We start from the raw sequence: 15,927 nt of genomic DNA on the forward strand, positions 1-15,927 counted from the left end.
ATGAAAGGAGGCAATGAGAAAAGCCAACCTTAATTTTGATATCCAAAAGGAGAAAAGTTAATAAGATTATATTCAGCCTACCTCCAGGAAATATTAGGGCTCATTTTTATTAAATAAACAAAAAAGCCATAACAAAGTTCTTTAACAGAAAGAAAAGTTTTAAAAGAGAGAGGGGCAAGAATAGCAGGCGTACACTTCACAAATTCATTTATTTTCACTCAAAACCTAGATGTGAACCAAGGAAAGTAGACTTGTTTGTTGAATATAAAACATTTTCCCTGGATCTAAATGAAATACTTGTTTAGCTCATATAACAGCTATATAGAAATATGTAAATGTTATTAACCACAGGTTTGTAAATCATATAGAACTTACTAAAATAAGCATTTTTAACTAACATTCCTCTAGGAAAGTTAATAGCAAAATACAACTGGACTTTTTAAAATTAGCATGTAAGTAGAATTTATAAAGGCTTTAGCATAGTTCTAATACATAGTACTCAATGAATAGCTAGTAACTATAATTTTTTTTAATATGGTGAAGGTAATTTTGTTACTACAGTAAAAATCAGAAATGTTACTTTCAGGTGATGATACTAATACAGAGATAGGAATTCCTAGGTTCTTTTTTTTTTTAAAGCAGAGGGTTTTCTTTCTTTTTTTTCTTTAATTTTATTTATTTTTGGATGCTTTGGGTCTTTGTTGCTGTGTGCGGGCTTTGTCTAGTTGAGGTGCACGGGCTTCTTATTGTGGTGGCTTCTCTTGTTGCGGAGCAATGGCTCTAGGCACGCAGGCTTCAGTAGTTGCAGCACGCGGGCTCAGTAGTTGCGGCACGCAGGCTTAGTTGCTCCACAGCGTGTGGGATCTTCCCGGACCAGGGATCGAACCTGTGTCCCCTGCGTTGACAGGAGGATTCTTAACCACTGCGCCACCAGGGAAGCCCCAGGAACTCCTAGGTTCTTTAACAACCAAATGTAATATGTCAACTTTCATTAAATCATTATTCAGAAAAAAAGCTATGAAAGAGAGTTGGGAGACAATTGGGATGTTCTGAATATAGACTGGATATTAACTAATGTGGAATCCATGACTGTTCTTTGGTCTAGTAGACATCACAGGTATATGGAAGAATATTCTTACTGTTAAGAGATGCATGCTGAGTATTTAGGGGTGAGCTGTCTGCAATTTACCTTGAAATGATTAATTAAAACACAGATAGATACATAAATAAAGCCAATATGGGACATGTTTAATGATTAAATCCAATGGAACACAGGTGGGTATTTGTTGTACTATTCTTTCAACTTTTAATTAGGAACATTCTCAAGATATGATAAAAAGCTGAAGAAAGAATGTTTACAATGAATAATTAGCAGCTGTCTCAGGCATACTTTTGGCTAAGACTGGATGTTAATTCGTGGTTGAATTGTTTGACAAATGTTTAAGTGCCAGTAGGGTCTAGTAGACTTATGTGAGATTTCATATATTTCAGACGCCACACACACCCTGGAATTAGAGTTGACATCCTAGCATGAAAATGCAAGTGCCTGCTTTGTACCCTATTTCCAAGCGGGTAGGGAAGCTGGGCTTAGTGCTGGTACCACCAAAATACTTCTTAAAAAATATAGGTTTTAAAATTCTAAGTAAATCTTTAGATTTACCAGGTTTCTTAGACACACACTTGTTGAAGTCTTAGAGTTCAACTCAAGGAGATGATTTTTGACCTCGTAAGTGTTAAAGATAATGATGATGTGCCACCATGGTTATGAAAGGACCTAAGTTTGGCCCCGTTGCCTGGTTCCTCCCCCTAACCCCCACCAAGGACTTTACTCTGACAAGTCACCTAAAATGAGTCACCTACAACTTATAGGATGACTAAGGGTCAACAGCTTACTGCAAGTATTTTTTTTAATATATATTTTGGATTGGCCATTAAGCGTTATCTAGTTAAGGGAGAAAAGTCTGATGAACACAATGATTTTGATTTTAACAGAACAGATGCAAAACAGCTCATATATTCACGCACCTCTTATGGCTCTCCACACTCCACAATAATGGAACGGAACCACAACTATAGTTTTACCTATGAAAATTCTTTTTTTTTTAAATAAATTTATTTATTTACGGCTGCATTGGGTCTTCTGCGTGGGTCATATGGCTGCATGGGCTTTCTCTAGCTGTGGCGAGCGGGGGCTCCTCTTTGTTGTGGTGCATGGGCTTCTCATTGCGGTGGCTTCTCTTGTTGCGGAGCATGGGCTCTAAGCACACGGGCTTCAGTAGTTGTGGCCCACGGGCTCTAGAGCACAGGCTCAGTAGTTGTGGCGCACGGGCTTAGTTGCTCTGCAGCATGCGGGATCTTCCCAGAACAGGGCTCGAACCCGTGTCCCCTGCACTGGCAGGCAGATTCTTAACCACTGCGCCACCAGGGAAGTCCCTGAAAATTTTTTTTTACCTACTCTGATTTTGATACTGGTGATAGGAAGCAGCCTCGAATAAAGCATTCCCAGCACAAACACTCTACTAGGATGATTCAACCTGAGTCAGACTGCCATAAAAAGAACCAAAGGCTGTAATGAGAACACTAATGCAAGAGCCAAAGTCCTATGTTATTTTTAACTGGATGTTTTCTTAGCTGAAATACCTGTAAGGCAAGGCTTTGCCCTTGCTCAAATCCCTGCCACATTCATCCTTCAGAGCCTTGCCCTCCTCTATTGCACTGACCTACCTGTTCATCTGTCTACATCAGAGGGTTGTGCTGTAAGGATGGGTCATCAGCCTTGTATGAGTGTTTTCTCAACAACTAGTACAATGCTTGTGCATGGTATTATCTCAACTGTTATCTGAATTAACTGTTTTAAGGAATTTAAATAGGGTATTATCAACTCTTTACAATTAGAAAATAAAAATCCAGAAGGAATACCCTAACCTTCTAGACTATAATCCCATCTCCCTATAATGTATGTGGCTGGGTTCAGGCAAAACTATTTAGAGATCAGAGTAGTTATAAGGCAAAGTGATCATTTTCATCCTAAAATTTCTATCTTCCAATTATAGTAACTAACATTTATTACATCCTTACAATGTGCCAGAGACTAATGTTAAATGCCTGATTAATCATCATAAAGACCCATCAAGCAACTAATATTAATTAGATGATCATATATTATTTTGATGACATATTTTCTTCTGCACACAGCAGATTCTCCTGCATAAATACCCCCATAGTGAAGTTCATTTTCCCATTTGAATATTATGAGTGAAGATTTGGCCAACCCTGGTCAGCGCTGGCACTTGAGATATAATGACTCATGGCAAGACAGTAAGATAAAGAAATGAGTAACTTCCATACATTTTAATAGCCCTGAAGCACCTCTCTATTACAGGTTAAGTTCATAATGAATATAGAAAGAGTTAGGTTATATAAAGTGCCTAAGAAAGAAAGTAAATTAGTATTTTGCTGAGTTACCTAAAATTAAGAAATAAATACGTATACCTATATCATATACCCTGGAAACTGCTCTGAAATACTTACTCACTCCTTGTGGTGGCTTACAAAGCCAGCAAATGAGTAACAATCCTCTCCACCCATCCCAATCAGAGCCGCCATATATTATAGAGGGAGGAGAAGAAGGCAGAGGGCATGTGGAAAAAAGAGACGAAGGGGAAAGGGGAAGATGAGAAGTAGTACTAGTTAGAGTAGTTGTCTCATATAGATAGAGTTTCCTTACCTTAGTCAGAGCTTGTCCTAAAAGATTCTCAAATGCTTTCAAATTAAGATAGGGACCATTATAGTAGGGGTTACTTTGTGCTTTTCTTCCCAACCAGTACAAAGTTATCAAAACCTTAAAAAAAAAAATTCCATGAAACAACAAGATCAGTCTATTTAGTAACTAATGGCAAGCTCAAATGCAAGTGAGCACTCTAGATAAAAGACAGTATCTATGGTTGAAAAGTAGATTTTCTTTTAAATTATGTAAAGGAGAAGGGTCACTAAAAATGTTAATTCTTCTTAGATTTCCATCTCTGAGCACATTCTCAGAGCGAAAGCCTAGACCCCAACAGGTATTTATACTCTACCGGTACACATGAAGAAGGAAAAAATTTACAGTAAGAAAACATAAATTAAACTTTTAAAGTAATAGTTTTCCAACAATCTTACAGACTGCACACTTAAAATCAAAAATTCTCAGCTTCCCTAATAATGATATTGAGCTCTTATGTTTTTCAATAAAGCTGTCACATTTTTAGAAATTCTTCTAATATGCAGAATATTATAGATATAAGTCTACATTGGGCAATTGCCCAGAGTCCTTAAACGTTTAGTGTTTTTCCTTAAAGTCTGATTTTGGTGGTTTCTGACTTGCTCTCCTAAAAATCCTATAGCCTATTCATTTGCCTTTACCACATTACTAACATGTAAGGACCCACTCCCTAGATTTAACCCACCTTCTTATACTATGAGGTCAGAAAATACATGTTTCAACCATATTTAAACACAATTAGAATTTGTTTCTAGCAAAACTTAGAAAAAGGATAGAGAATATATCAGATATTTTTAGATCCTACTACCTTTCCACAGAACATGTAAGTAAAAAACCATTTATAATGTCCCATTAAATATATCTTACATTTTTCACTCTCCTATCAGTCTCTTCTTGCCTGTAAAGAAAAAAGAAAATATCCATTAGTAATATCTATGCACCTTAAATTGTTAATTATTAACTAGAAAAAACTCATTTGTATTCTAAAGTTCTACGAATATTAATACCACCTGGAAGTTCAGAAACCTTAGTCAGTATATTATCCATCAGAAGGATTTTTCCATATTCACTGATTTCATGAAATATAATTGTCAGTTTTCTATAAAAAGCAAGGTTGTCTTTTTTTCATTACTTTATTCATTACAGTCTGATTTTTTTTTTTTTTTTTTTGCAGTACGCGGGCCTCTCACTGTTGTGGCCTCTCCCGTTGCGGAGCGCAGGCTCTGGACACGCAGGCTCAGCGGCCATGGCTCACGGGCCCAGCCGCTCCGTGGCATGTGGGATCTTCCCGGACCGGGGCACGAACCCGTGTCCCCTGCATCAGCAGGCGGACTCTCAACCACTGCGCCACCAGGGAAGCCCCAGTCTGATTTTTTAAATGTGTTATTTGCATTTATAAGTTTTCATTTTAAACAATGTTTAAACCCAGTCAAAAGGGGGAAAAAAATCAATGCGTGCTCACGGCAGAAAAAAAAATCAGGAAATGGGGGAAAAAAGCCTTAAATAGGAAAAAACAAAAGTAATTTTGCCCTGAGTTTTCTTTTCCACTTTGCGTGAGGGATTTTTCACTCAAGTTCCCCAGAGAAAATTGCTCAGAGACCAAACCCTGCAGATGTTGAAAAGTGCAGTTTAAAACATAGCCATGAATCTCTGCCTAAAGAGATTTCACTCTATTATAAGCATCATGAGTTTTCCCCCCACTTGTAAAAGGGCATGACATTTGTGGGAAAAGTTAAAGAGGCAGATGTCACCGCAACGTTGAAGACGAAAAAACATAAGCTAATTAACAAAGCGATGGATGACCCTAAACTATTGGTGCTTTCCATCAGACTTAAGCAGGATCATTGCTAATTCAGAGAGATGCAGGAGCCTGAGCTAGATGACCTCCAAGGTCGCTTTTCAGTCTAAGAGTCAAAAGTAGTACATTTATAAGAAAATATATACGTATACACACACATCATGTGTGTAAGACATATAAAACACACATATATAACATATATACACAGGGAGACAAAGAAAAGGGGGAGAGAATGAGCACACAAACGGAGACAAACATTTAACTTCACTTTCAAAGAATCCATGAAGACAGCTACAACCATTCCTTCCCATAAGATAAACATGAACTGAAATGAACTTAAGAACTACATTTGCCTCTCACCTACCCCCAAAACAGCATAACAAAAGTAAAATCCACAAACTCTCACCCTACTGTGGAAATGTAAATTGGTACAACTACTTTAATACATTTGGTAGCATCTATTCAAGCTGAATATACAGTATATGCATATTCTGTGATCTAGTACTTCCACTCCTCGATATATACCCAACAGAAATGCTTACAGATGTTCACCAAAAGTCACATGAGAACCTTTATAGAAGCACAATTCATAATAGAATAAACTGGAGCTACATCTATGTCTTTAACAGTAGAATGGATAAATTATGGAATATCCACGCAATGAAATATTCCATAGCAATGAGAACAAACAACCTGCAGCTATATGGTTCAATCTGACAAACAATGGGAAGTAAAGGAAGCCAAACAGAGCACAGACTGTATTATTCATTCAAGTCGAGAACAAAAACAGGCATAACAAAGATATGATGTTAGGAGTCAGGATACTGTTCACCCTGGTGGGGGAGGTTGGAAGTGACTGGAAAAAGGTGAGGGGCTTCTAGAGCACTGAAAATTTCTTATATTTTGATCTGTAAGCTGGCTATTTAAGTGAGTTCCATCTCTAAAGTCTGTGAATTGTACACTTAAAGTACACATATAGAAAAAGATACATACTTCAAAAAAGCAAATAAATTTTATAGCCCAAGTACTTAAATCATAGCTTATCTCTTAAGTAAAAAAGAAAATCATCTTGTAAAAACAAAATCAACATTTTTCAAAGAAGTGGGGGGAAAAAGTCACTAGAAACTGACAATAAAAAAAAAAAAGAGTTATATTGGGAATTCCCTGGTGGTCCAGTGGTTAGGATTCATCACTTTCACTGCCATGGCCTGGGTTCAATCCCTGGTCGGGGAACTGAGATCCCGCAAGCCACACAGCATGGGCAAAAAAAAAAAAGTGATAAAATATATAGCCTCTTTTTATATTAATGACCAACAAACACACTTCAGACATTAACCAAAGCACAAAGAACCATCAATACTCAATGAAAAGGATACATTAGGCTGAAAATCACCACACTCTTAACAGTCAATTCAAACCACCCCACTTTTCTCATAAGTATACTGAGGGCAGGAAGAGGAACAGAGCTCTCTTGAACCCCTGACCTCCTTTCCACAGCCCTCTCTAAAGGTTTCTAATCCAACACACTCATTTACTTTGTATTATGATAAAGCAATAATTGTAAACACCAGGTATGGCCTATTTTGGAATAAACACTCACAATAAGCAGTGACCTTGGCACTACAACCTTTCCCTCATTTCACAATCCCTTCTGAATATGAGCATTTATAACATGCTCTTGAACACAGTGACACACATGCCAGCCAAATTGCTGTTCTATCACTGAAATGTAATGCCAGGAATTCAAGTAGTCAATGATTTGCTGGAGTCAATAGAGGTCAACTTCTGACACACAACAAACACATCTCATTGTATGCAAGTCAGTAACCAGGCAGCTCCTTTCCCTGCTGTGGCCACAGGGCACAACCCCAAAGCCTTCCAAATAGAGCAAGCATGAGGGCAGAGGAGAAACTCATGGTATCAGTCTCTCTATGAGCCATCCAAGATATTGCCTAACCCATCAGAACCCAAAATAAGACAGTCTGATCTACAAATAGGCTAATTCCCTTACAACAGATATTTCAACAGTTGACATGGTATAATTCCCTGTTCAAAAGCATGGTCTTTGGGTCAGATGTAGGTCCCACTAGCTATGTTCATCTCTGCAATTTACTTAACTCTTGAAGCTTCCATCTCCTTCTGGAGAAACTGCAAATAATGGCCCTTATTCCAGGACATCATAAGAAAAGTACACAGGTATTTAGCAGAGTCCCTAGCCTCATGGTAAGTGCACACCAAGCAGCAGTTATCACTAGACTGTAAGCTATGTGAGGGCAGGGCCCAACTTCTTTACCAAGTTACCCACACAGGCTTCTTAGTGACGCCATGCTGGACCCCAATATTTAAGTTGCAACCAGCCTGCCTGACACTCCCCATCTGTCATCACTGCTTTATTTTTGAATTTATAACCATCAACTGCACGCATTCGTTTATTATCTGTCTCGTCATAATCCAAAAGGAATTTTTGTGATTTTATTTACTGCCACATCCCAAGTGTCTTAAGACAGGGTCTACCACCTGACAAGTATGTTAAAATATTTTATTAAAAATGCCTAGCACATGGGACTTCCCTGGTGGTCCAGTGGTTAAGACTCCATGCTTCCAACGCAGGGGGCGTGGATTCGATCCCTGGTCGGGGAACTAAGATCACATGCCACTCAGCGTGGCCAAAAGCCACAAAAAACAAAACAAAACCTCTGAGTTCCTGGAGTTTTCTAAATTAATTATTTCCATAATTTTTTTAAAAAATGCCTAGCACAGTGCATGGCACACAGATGCTCACCAATACTAATCTGAACACATTTATTTAGCTTACAGAAATGTAAGTCAGCAAAAGAAATCCTGAAATGATAAAAGCTCAGGAGATTCCTATGTGATGTCAAAGGACAGTTAAATTACATTAGCTTACTTAAAACATCCAATTTTGACTCCAACTGTATTGATACTCATAACTGGGCTTCTTTTTTAAAGTTATTTTCTTTAAAATTGCAATAAAAGGAATTCTTTATAATCATAGATCAATAACCCAAAAAAGGCACAGGTTCAAAAACAAAGGGCAGCTTCAAAGTGCTGAGTACAAAGATTAAGTGATGGTCTCTGGGATAAAAAAGCTTCCCAGCAGAGCTCTGAGAGACAAAGCCCAAAGAATCCAAACCTTCCGTGAAACCCAAATTTACCATAAAAAGGGACAGAGATGAAACATTAATAGTTTGAAAAAAATGACTATGTTGAATATGTTGCTAGCCTTCTCTGTGTATTATACACTAATTTAAATATTGTTTAATATTCAAGAAATAGCAAGTATGACATAGATATCATCTTCCACTCTGTTAATGGAATAGCTCTGGTAATTCTTCACTACCTGACAAAGGACCAGAAAACATGTGCTCATCACAAAGCTCTAAACTTTCTGCCAGAGGACAGGAAGAAAAGAGCCATAAACCCTCAAGTAAGCCCATCAGTGAACAAGATCCATCAGTAACCACCTTATCCTAACTTCAAGGTATACTTAGAGCCAGGAAACTCTAGGTGTGATCCTTTCTTTATTCAAAGCTGTTTTAAAATACTCGTACAAATCCTCCATCAAGGAGCACCATCTCTAAGGAAAGGACCAGGGAAATAAAATCCATGTGGATGCTCTGGCTCTCATCGGGAGAGCCCATTCTTCCCCGAGGCAGCAGCGTGGCTAGGAGGGCAGGCTCTGGAGTCAGACCTCCTGGGTGTGATTTCTGGCTCCACTTTTGGGAGCTGTGAGAATGTGGCAATGCTTATCTAACTCTTTGCCTCCATAGTCTCACCTGGAAACCACATACCCATTTCACTGGGCTTAAGATAGACATTTGAAAAGTACTGAACCCAAGCAGATCAAGTAAAGGAGACACTTCAAGACTATCCTCCAATTACCCATCTCAACCACACAGTATGGTGGAAGGGAAGTGGCGAGAGGACAGGCAAGTCTCCCCACACATAGTATTTTCCCCCTAGAAGAGACATTTCTGTGAAGCACAATTCAAGACACTCTTTCATGTTCTTCTTTCCTTTCCCTCTTTCTCTGAAAGGCTTTGAACAAGAAATTGTTTCTAGAATAAGGTCAAACAAAGAGCAAGGCAAACTAGTATGGTATGACCCTTGTTGGCCAAACATCCATGTTGGCCCCAAGCCAGCCCTCCTCACCTGCCCTTTATCTACCAGGGACTGCCTAGGCCAACACCCTTCAATTTTCCAAAAGCTCAAAATCTGAGGGAAAAAAAATCTGCCTACATGGCCAAAGTCTATCTCTCTCCTATCTGACAGCATAGTTTGGGAACAGAGTGTTAAAGGATGAGATTCTAGTTTTATTATAGCTTGGTGCAGCCAGCTGTATTCTAGGGCATCATCAAAAATATTTCCAAATATGTTCTGTTTATCCAAAGAGCTAACCCTGGGCCCACATGCATGCACCCACCTCAGCCTCTCATAGAATCTCTCCTGGTGGACAGCAGAGAGCTGGAACCACACCTGACTCACGACTGTACCCCTGGAGTCAACCACAGGCCTGGCTAAGAGCTGCCAAGCTTCCAATGTTCCTATATAAGTCACCTAAAGCCACTCACAGAGCCAGTCCAGCAGATCAAGGACAAAGAGTTGGAGGAAAATTCCCCCCCAATAAGATAAAGCTTCACAGAGCTTGAAACCGACCCCCAATTCTCTCTTTATGTTCTTCCTCCATACCTTTTTTTTTTTTCCTTCTTCCATATCTTGATACACCTTTTCCTCGAGGTACCAACTTCTTCACTGACAGCACCGTAAGCTCAATCTTGTCATGTTCTGCCCTAAGATCAAAATCCCCTAGCACTGAATTCTCCATGCTCCAAAATCATCCTTCCTCCCTAAATCCCAGCCCACACCCTGCCCAATCCAACCTCGGTTAAGATCAAATACAGTTGTCTTACTGAAGCATCATACAAGGAAGCGTGTGATGAAAAACTCATGCTGGAATTTCTGATAGAGTGGGAATATCTTTGCTCCAGATACCACGGGGGAAGACTCCCTACATCCTAACAGGAGAGATGAGACATGTGGTACCACCTGCCACTACCCCAAGCTTCTCTGGCTACAAGGAATCTGGAGTTCAATAAGAGACTCAAGTATAACTTCCTACCCCACCGGGTCTCCTCCCTGCCATACACACTCACCCCTCTTTCTATCCCTAATCCTACAGCCCCGATCATCCCCTTTTCTTGGTCTCAAATAAGCTTTTACCTTTGTTCCTCAGAACAACTGCAACTCACTGGGTGATTATGTCCCCAAGCATCCACTTCCTGAGGCTACTTCCAGAGTAGGGCATGGACCCAACCCTTCCAGAGTCAGTTCTAGCCCTGCCCTGCCCTGCCCTGGGCGGCTTCAGCTGACCGGGATGTGCTGCTTGGGAAACGGGGTTGACATTAGAGAAGCTGGGCTCACACAATACTTGGTCCTCCTCCAAGCCACTAAGTAATCCCTGCCCTCCAGTTGTTGCTTATGTAGTCTGGCCACCTGTTCACAACTTTTTAAAAAATGTCAAGAAATGAGGTTCTGGATCATGATTTCATAAGCGGTCACTAGTAGAAAAAAGTGTGTGGACCGTATCTGCTTTCAATCTGTCAGGTATGCATGAGGTTAGGGAGGAGGCATGTGTGTGGCCAGGGGAGACGGTTGAGACCATTCAAAGCAGATGCCCTTCTCATTACAGCCGTGGCATCGTTTTCTATAAGAGACAAGACAGTCTGCCTCCAAATGGGAGGAAAGGGTTGCTCAGGATACTGAGTGAAATTTTAAGAAGCATAGTGACATAATAATTTCTGACGCTACTGTCTCTGAGGGAAGGGCCTGTTTTTATTCCAAATGCAGGAAGTGAAGAAGGAATTTAGGAATCTATCAGGTAACGGCTCCTTTTTCTATTAACAGACATTTTTATTCATGGAAGCTCTTCCATTGCATTACATAAAATAGAGCAAACCTTTCTCTAATGACTGGCAAATAGAAGGAGGAAGAAATGTGTGGATAAAAGTTAAAGACGAATTCTTGGAATACTGCACTCAAAAAGTAAGCTGCATTTTAAAAAATGAAGTTGAAATTCTTCCTTTCCTCCCACCTTCATCCCTAAAAATGAAACTGTATTCCATTTGACAATCTGCCAGTAATGTGAGACACATGTGACTCATAGCTTTTAATCAGCCATTGCTACAAAATGCAGCTCTACCTGACTGTGGAAATTGTAAAAATGGCACTTGAGAAAATAATACCAAATCTGGAGATAATTAATGAGCAAAAATCGATAAACGATGATTTCTGTACTTACCTATGTGAGACAAAACTCTTGGAAATTCAACAGTTTTTGCCCTAGGAACATAATGCTTATTCCAAACATGACAAATGAGTAAGTACCCTCTCGTTAAAAATCATTTCTTATTAAATTTCACACCCCACCCACACAGTACTAAGAATAGCTAAGTTTCACTTAAAGAGAAAGGAAAAAAAAAACCCACATGCATTTGAAGACACCGGCACACAGTTCCACTTAAATAATGAACCTGAGGAGCTGCTGCAGGAGCTGAAAAGTGGGTTTTGTTTCTAACTCTCTCAACCACAGACTTTTTGAAAATCTTCTTTTCTGCTCCGTGTACTAAATGGAGTTATGACCTTCAGTTATATAAAATGTGCTGGGGAGAGACTACAGGGGGTGTCAATTACAGGCCTACCCATCATTTTACTTCTGTAGGTAACAATGCCAGGTAGCAGCAGCAATGGGAAGAGTGGGCTTGGTTTTAGACATGGGAAGCTTGAGACACGTGACAAAGTAGAAATGTGAAGTGACTGGTAATTAGACATACAAGTAGGATGTTCAAGCTAGAAATCTAGGTTGGAGATATAATCTGGGGAGTTGTCAGCATAGAGATTAAGTGTAAAGTCATGGAGCTACCATGAGACCCCCTTAGAAAATAAGTGTATATAGAGAAGAGGTCTAGGGATTGAGGGCTGGGAAACCCAACACATAAGGGCTAAGAGGCGGAGAAGAAACCAGCAAGGCAGATACAGAAGGACCAGCCAATGTGATGGGAGTGGCACGCCGGAGGGAAGGAGAGCGAGACGGAGGGACCAGTCAAAAATGTTGTTTAGAGGGGAATGAGGATGAGCGCTGAGGAATTACTGCTGTATTCTTTTCTTTTTTTTTTTTTTTTTTTTTGCTGTACGTGGGCCTCTCACTGTTGTGGCCTCTCCCGTTGCAGAGCACAGGCTCCGGATGCACAGGCTCAGTGGCCATGGCTCACGGGCCCAGCCGCTCCGCGGCATGTGGGATCTTCCCAGACTGGGGCACGAACCTGTGTCCCCTGCATCGGCAGGCGGACTCTCAACCACTGCGCCACCAGGGAAGCCCTGTATTCTTTTCTTAACCCTTATAATATCTTACACACATGTAATACACACTCACTCAATTACTAATTACTTCTCCTCAAAGGAGAAAAAGAAAGAAGTATTAACATCAACAAAAATCTCGTCAAAACCACCGATGTTCCTAAACATACAATTAGGGAGAATACTGAGCTAGATGGCTCAGGTGCCCTTCCAGACTTCTGAGTCCACACTTAGCAAAGCCAACAAGAAATTCGACTATAGGTATAAATCTTCTAGTCTTTAGCATCATGATATTGGAATAATAATGTGCCAGGTGAGGAATTTTCCAAGTCAGTATTTGTCAAACTGTGCACCACGAAGCATGAGAAACTGGCAGACTGAATGGGGCTTAAGGTCAAAACTTTTACAAAGTGTTGCATATTTTCTCCTTAACACATAACAGAAAATTGAAGTTGTGAAAAGCCCTACAACAAGAGATCCGTTTTACTTATACTCGGAAAAATTCACTTTCTCATAGTTTTTGGCAGAACAGTTACTAAAATCTTAAGGAATTCTGGTATCGATGAAGTATTTCCCAATTGTGTCCTGTTTAAGTCCACTTTACGATTAATTGTATCATGTATATTAATAATAATTACCTTTATTAAGCACTTTATATTAATCATTACGTTGACCGTATTGCATTATTATCTCCTTTAATCCACACAACAATCTAATGATTTACAGATTAGGAAATTGGGACTCCAAAGGCTTAAAAACTTCCCCAAGGTCACAAAACTATTAAGACTTGATGTGATCCATACTTGCCATACACTAAGAGCTATGGACTAAAACCCTGTTTTAGTATTAGTGCAGTCACCCTTTCTACCTTAATATATTTTTAATAGTTTACTTCTTTCTTAATCCTGAAAAATAATTGTCTGTAATATTCTTGAGAAGTATAAATGTCTCTCAATATTCTCTCCAAATGTTGGTTCAAAACCTATCTATGGCAACAATAATTTCCTGCCTAAATCTGTCTCCCAAAGACAATGGCAGAAGTTCCCCCCTACCTTTTCTGGCAAAATTTAGATTCGTACTGTACTATCTTGCACATACAACCCGTTATGGGATTCTGCAGATGGAAAATTGCCAAAGCATTTTTTAAAGGACTTCCTTCTAAGTAGATGAAATATATCACAATAATTCTCGTAGTGAGAGAAATGCAAGGCAGAGATTACCTGTTCTTATCACTGCTAAGCCTTTATGAGTATAGTTTCTTTAAGGCAAGTGCCCATCAAATATAAATAAAAAGATTATAAATTAAGCACAAACAAGATTAAGTGGCAAAACATTTTGGTTAGTCTCCTGAAGGTACATTTTCTAATCTAAAAAAAAAAAAAAGAAAGCTAAATCTACCTTTAGGTTTGTGAAAATTAAACAAAATATATTTAAAGTGCCTAGCATGTAAATATTTATTTTTTTTCTGATGAACATGAAAGCATAAGGTGTAAATTATTAGTAGTAAGTTATTATATCATTACACCAATTCCTTAGCTGTAGTTTATATTAAATGTGCTATGTGTGAATAGTACAAACCTGTATTGACAAAGTAGTGCACACCAAACTATTGATTCATGCTACACATTCAGAAGTCTCCATATTGCTTTTAAGCACATTATTCTCCCTTGCCTATAAGTGAGACTTGTTTCAAAATTTTAATTCCACCATGGGAAAAATCAGCACCACGGCCTCCTCAAAAAAATCCCTAGCCCAAGTTTTTCATAAATCATTTTTAGTCCTAAATTTTGCCTGTTCTAGATTAGCCTCTCTTATCTTAGTGTTTTTTAAAAAAACACCAAATTTTTCACAACTATATTTAATCTAAAGGTTCCTAGGGGCAATATATATTTAGAACAGAGTTTCTTGACAATATTACCATTTGAACCTTACAATTCTTCATTGCGGGGGATTACCCTGTGCATTGCAGGATGTTAAACAGACTCCTGGCCTTATTCACTAGACACCTCTCTCCTCACCCTAGTCAAGACAATCAGAAATGTCTCCAGACGTCACCAAATATCCCCTGAGGCACAAAATTGTCCGATGTTGAGAACCACTGTTTTAGAGGATCTAAGAATTTAATTAATTCCTCTTCATAAAGTATACTCAAGTTTCCATGGGCCTAAAATTAGCTGAAACCAAAACCAGTCTCATGAGTAGTAAATGAAGTCTGAGGAGTTGACTCACTCTCCAAGAATGACCAACTATTAAATTAAAAACATACTATGACTTATCTCCCTTGCAATTTGTATAAAGCTGCCTGTCTTTCATTAGAGAGTTAACACCATGCATCATTTAAAAATTTCCATTTACATATACCACCTTCCATAGATGTGCCATTTCCTTCTTAGCCTTCCATATAATGCTTCAAATTTCAGAATCATATCAAAGTATCACCAATCACTCTGTATAAGTTATTGAGAAAGAATGGACATGCTTCAAAGCAATAACATAATTGGTTTTCAAATTCAGATTAATATAACACCGCCTTCTTCAATTAACTTTCAAGTTCAATACACATTCGATCCCGATGTCCTTCAGAGTAGTCTACCTTTCTTGCAATCAATTTCAATTTTCCCATTTTCTGTGAATACCTTTTTGAAACTTCCAAGACTAATGAACCTAATGAGTTTTTTCTTCTTCTTTCTCCCCTTCACCATATTTAATCTAAACCAAATTCAAATAATACTTCCCAGGCAACTCTTCTCAGATATGCCCTTTATATTCCCACTATCACCAGTTCAGAATTTAAATTGAATAAGTCTTCGTAAGTGCATGCATCATCTAATCCCCGAGCCTGTTCATCCTTCCACATGCTCTACACTGGTGAAGGGCCCCAAATTTCAGAGTCGGAAAACTAAGGCCTAAGCCAAACAACATCTCCCTCGAACACTCACTTCCCCACCAAACAAGTCCTATCAATTCTAGTCCCTAAATCTCTCTGGAATTCCTT

The 15,927-nt window shown here is 39.0% G+C and overlaps 1 protein-coding gene across 14 annotated transcripts in view; it reads right to left on the reverse strand.

The window, feature by feature from the left end:
- The window catches only part of LMO7 (LIM domain 7), a 200,725-nt gene that overhangs the window by 56,231 nt on the left and 128,567 nt on the right, over nucleotides 1-15,927 (reverse strand). For all 14 annotated transcript variants that reach the window (XM_029209943.1, XM_029209941.1, XM_029209937.1 and 11 more), the window contains 2 exons: nucleotides 4,628-4,658; nucleotides 3,728-3,841 (listed from right to left, as the gene is read on the reverse strand). In XM_029209943.1, the coding sequence (XP_029065776.1) occupies nucleotides 3,728-3,841; nucleotides 4,628-4,658 (145 nt within the window). The remainder of the gene's footprint in view (nucleotides 1-3,727; nucleotides 3,842-4,627; nucleotides 4,659-15,927) is intronic.

Source organism: Monodon monoceros, unplaced genomic scaffold (assembly GCF_005190385.1).
Source record: "Monodon monoceros isolate NGI ecotype Baffin Bay Population unplaced genomic scaffold, NGI_Narwhal_1 Super_Scaffold_8, whole genome shotgun sequence".
Classification (NCBI taxonomy): Eukaryota; Metazoa; Chordata; class Mammalia; order Artiodactyla; family Monodontidae; genus Monodon; species Monodon monoceros.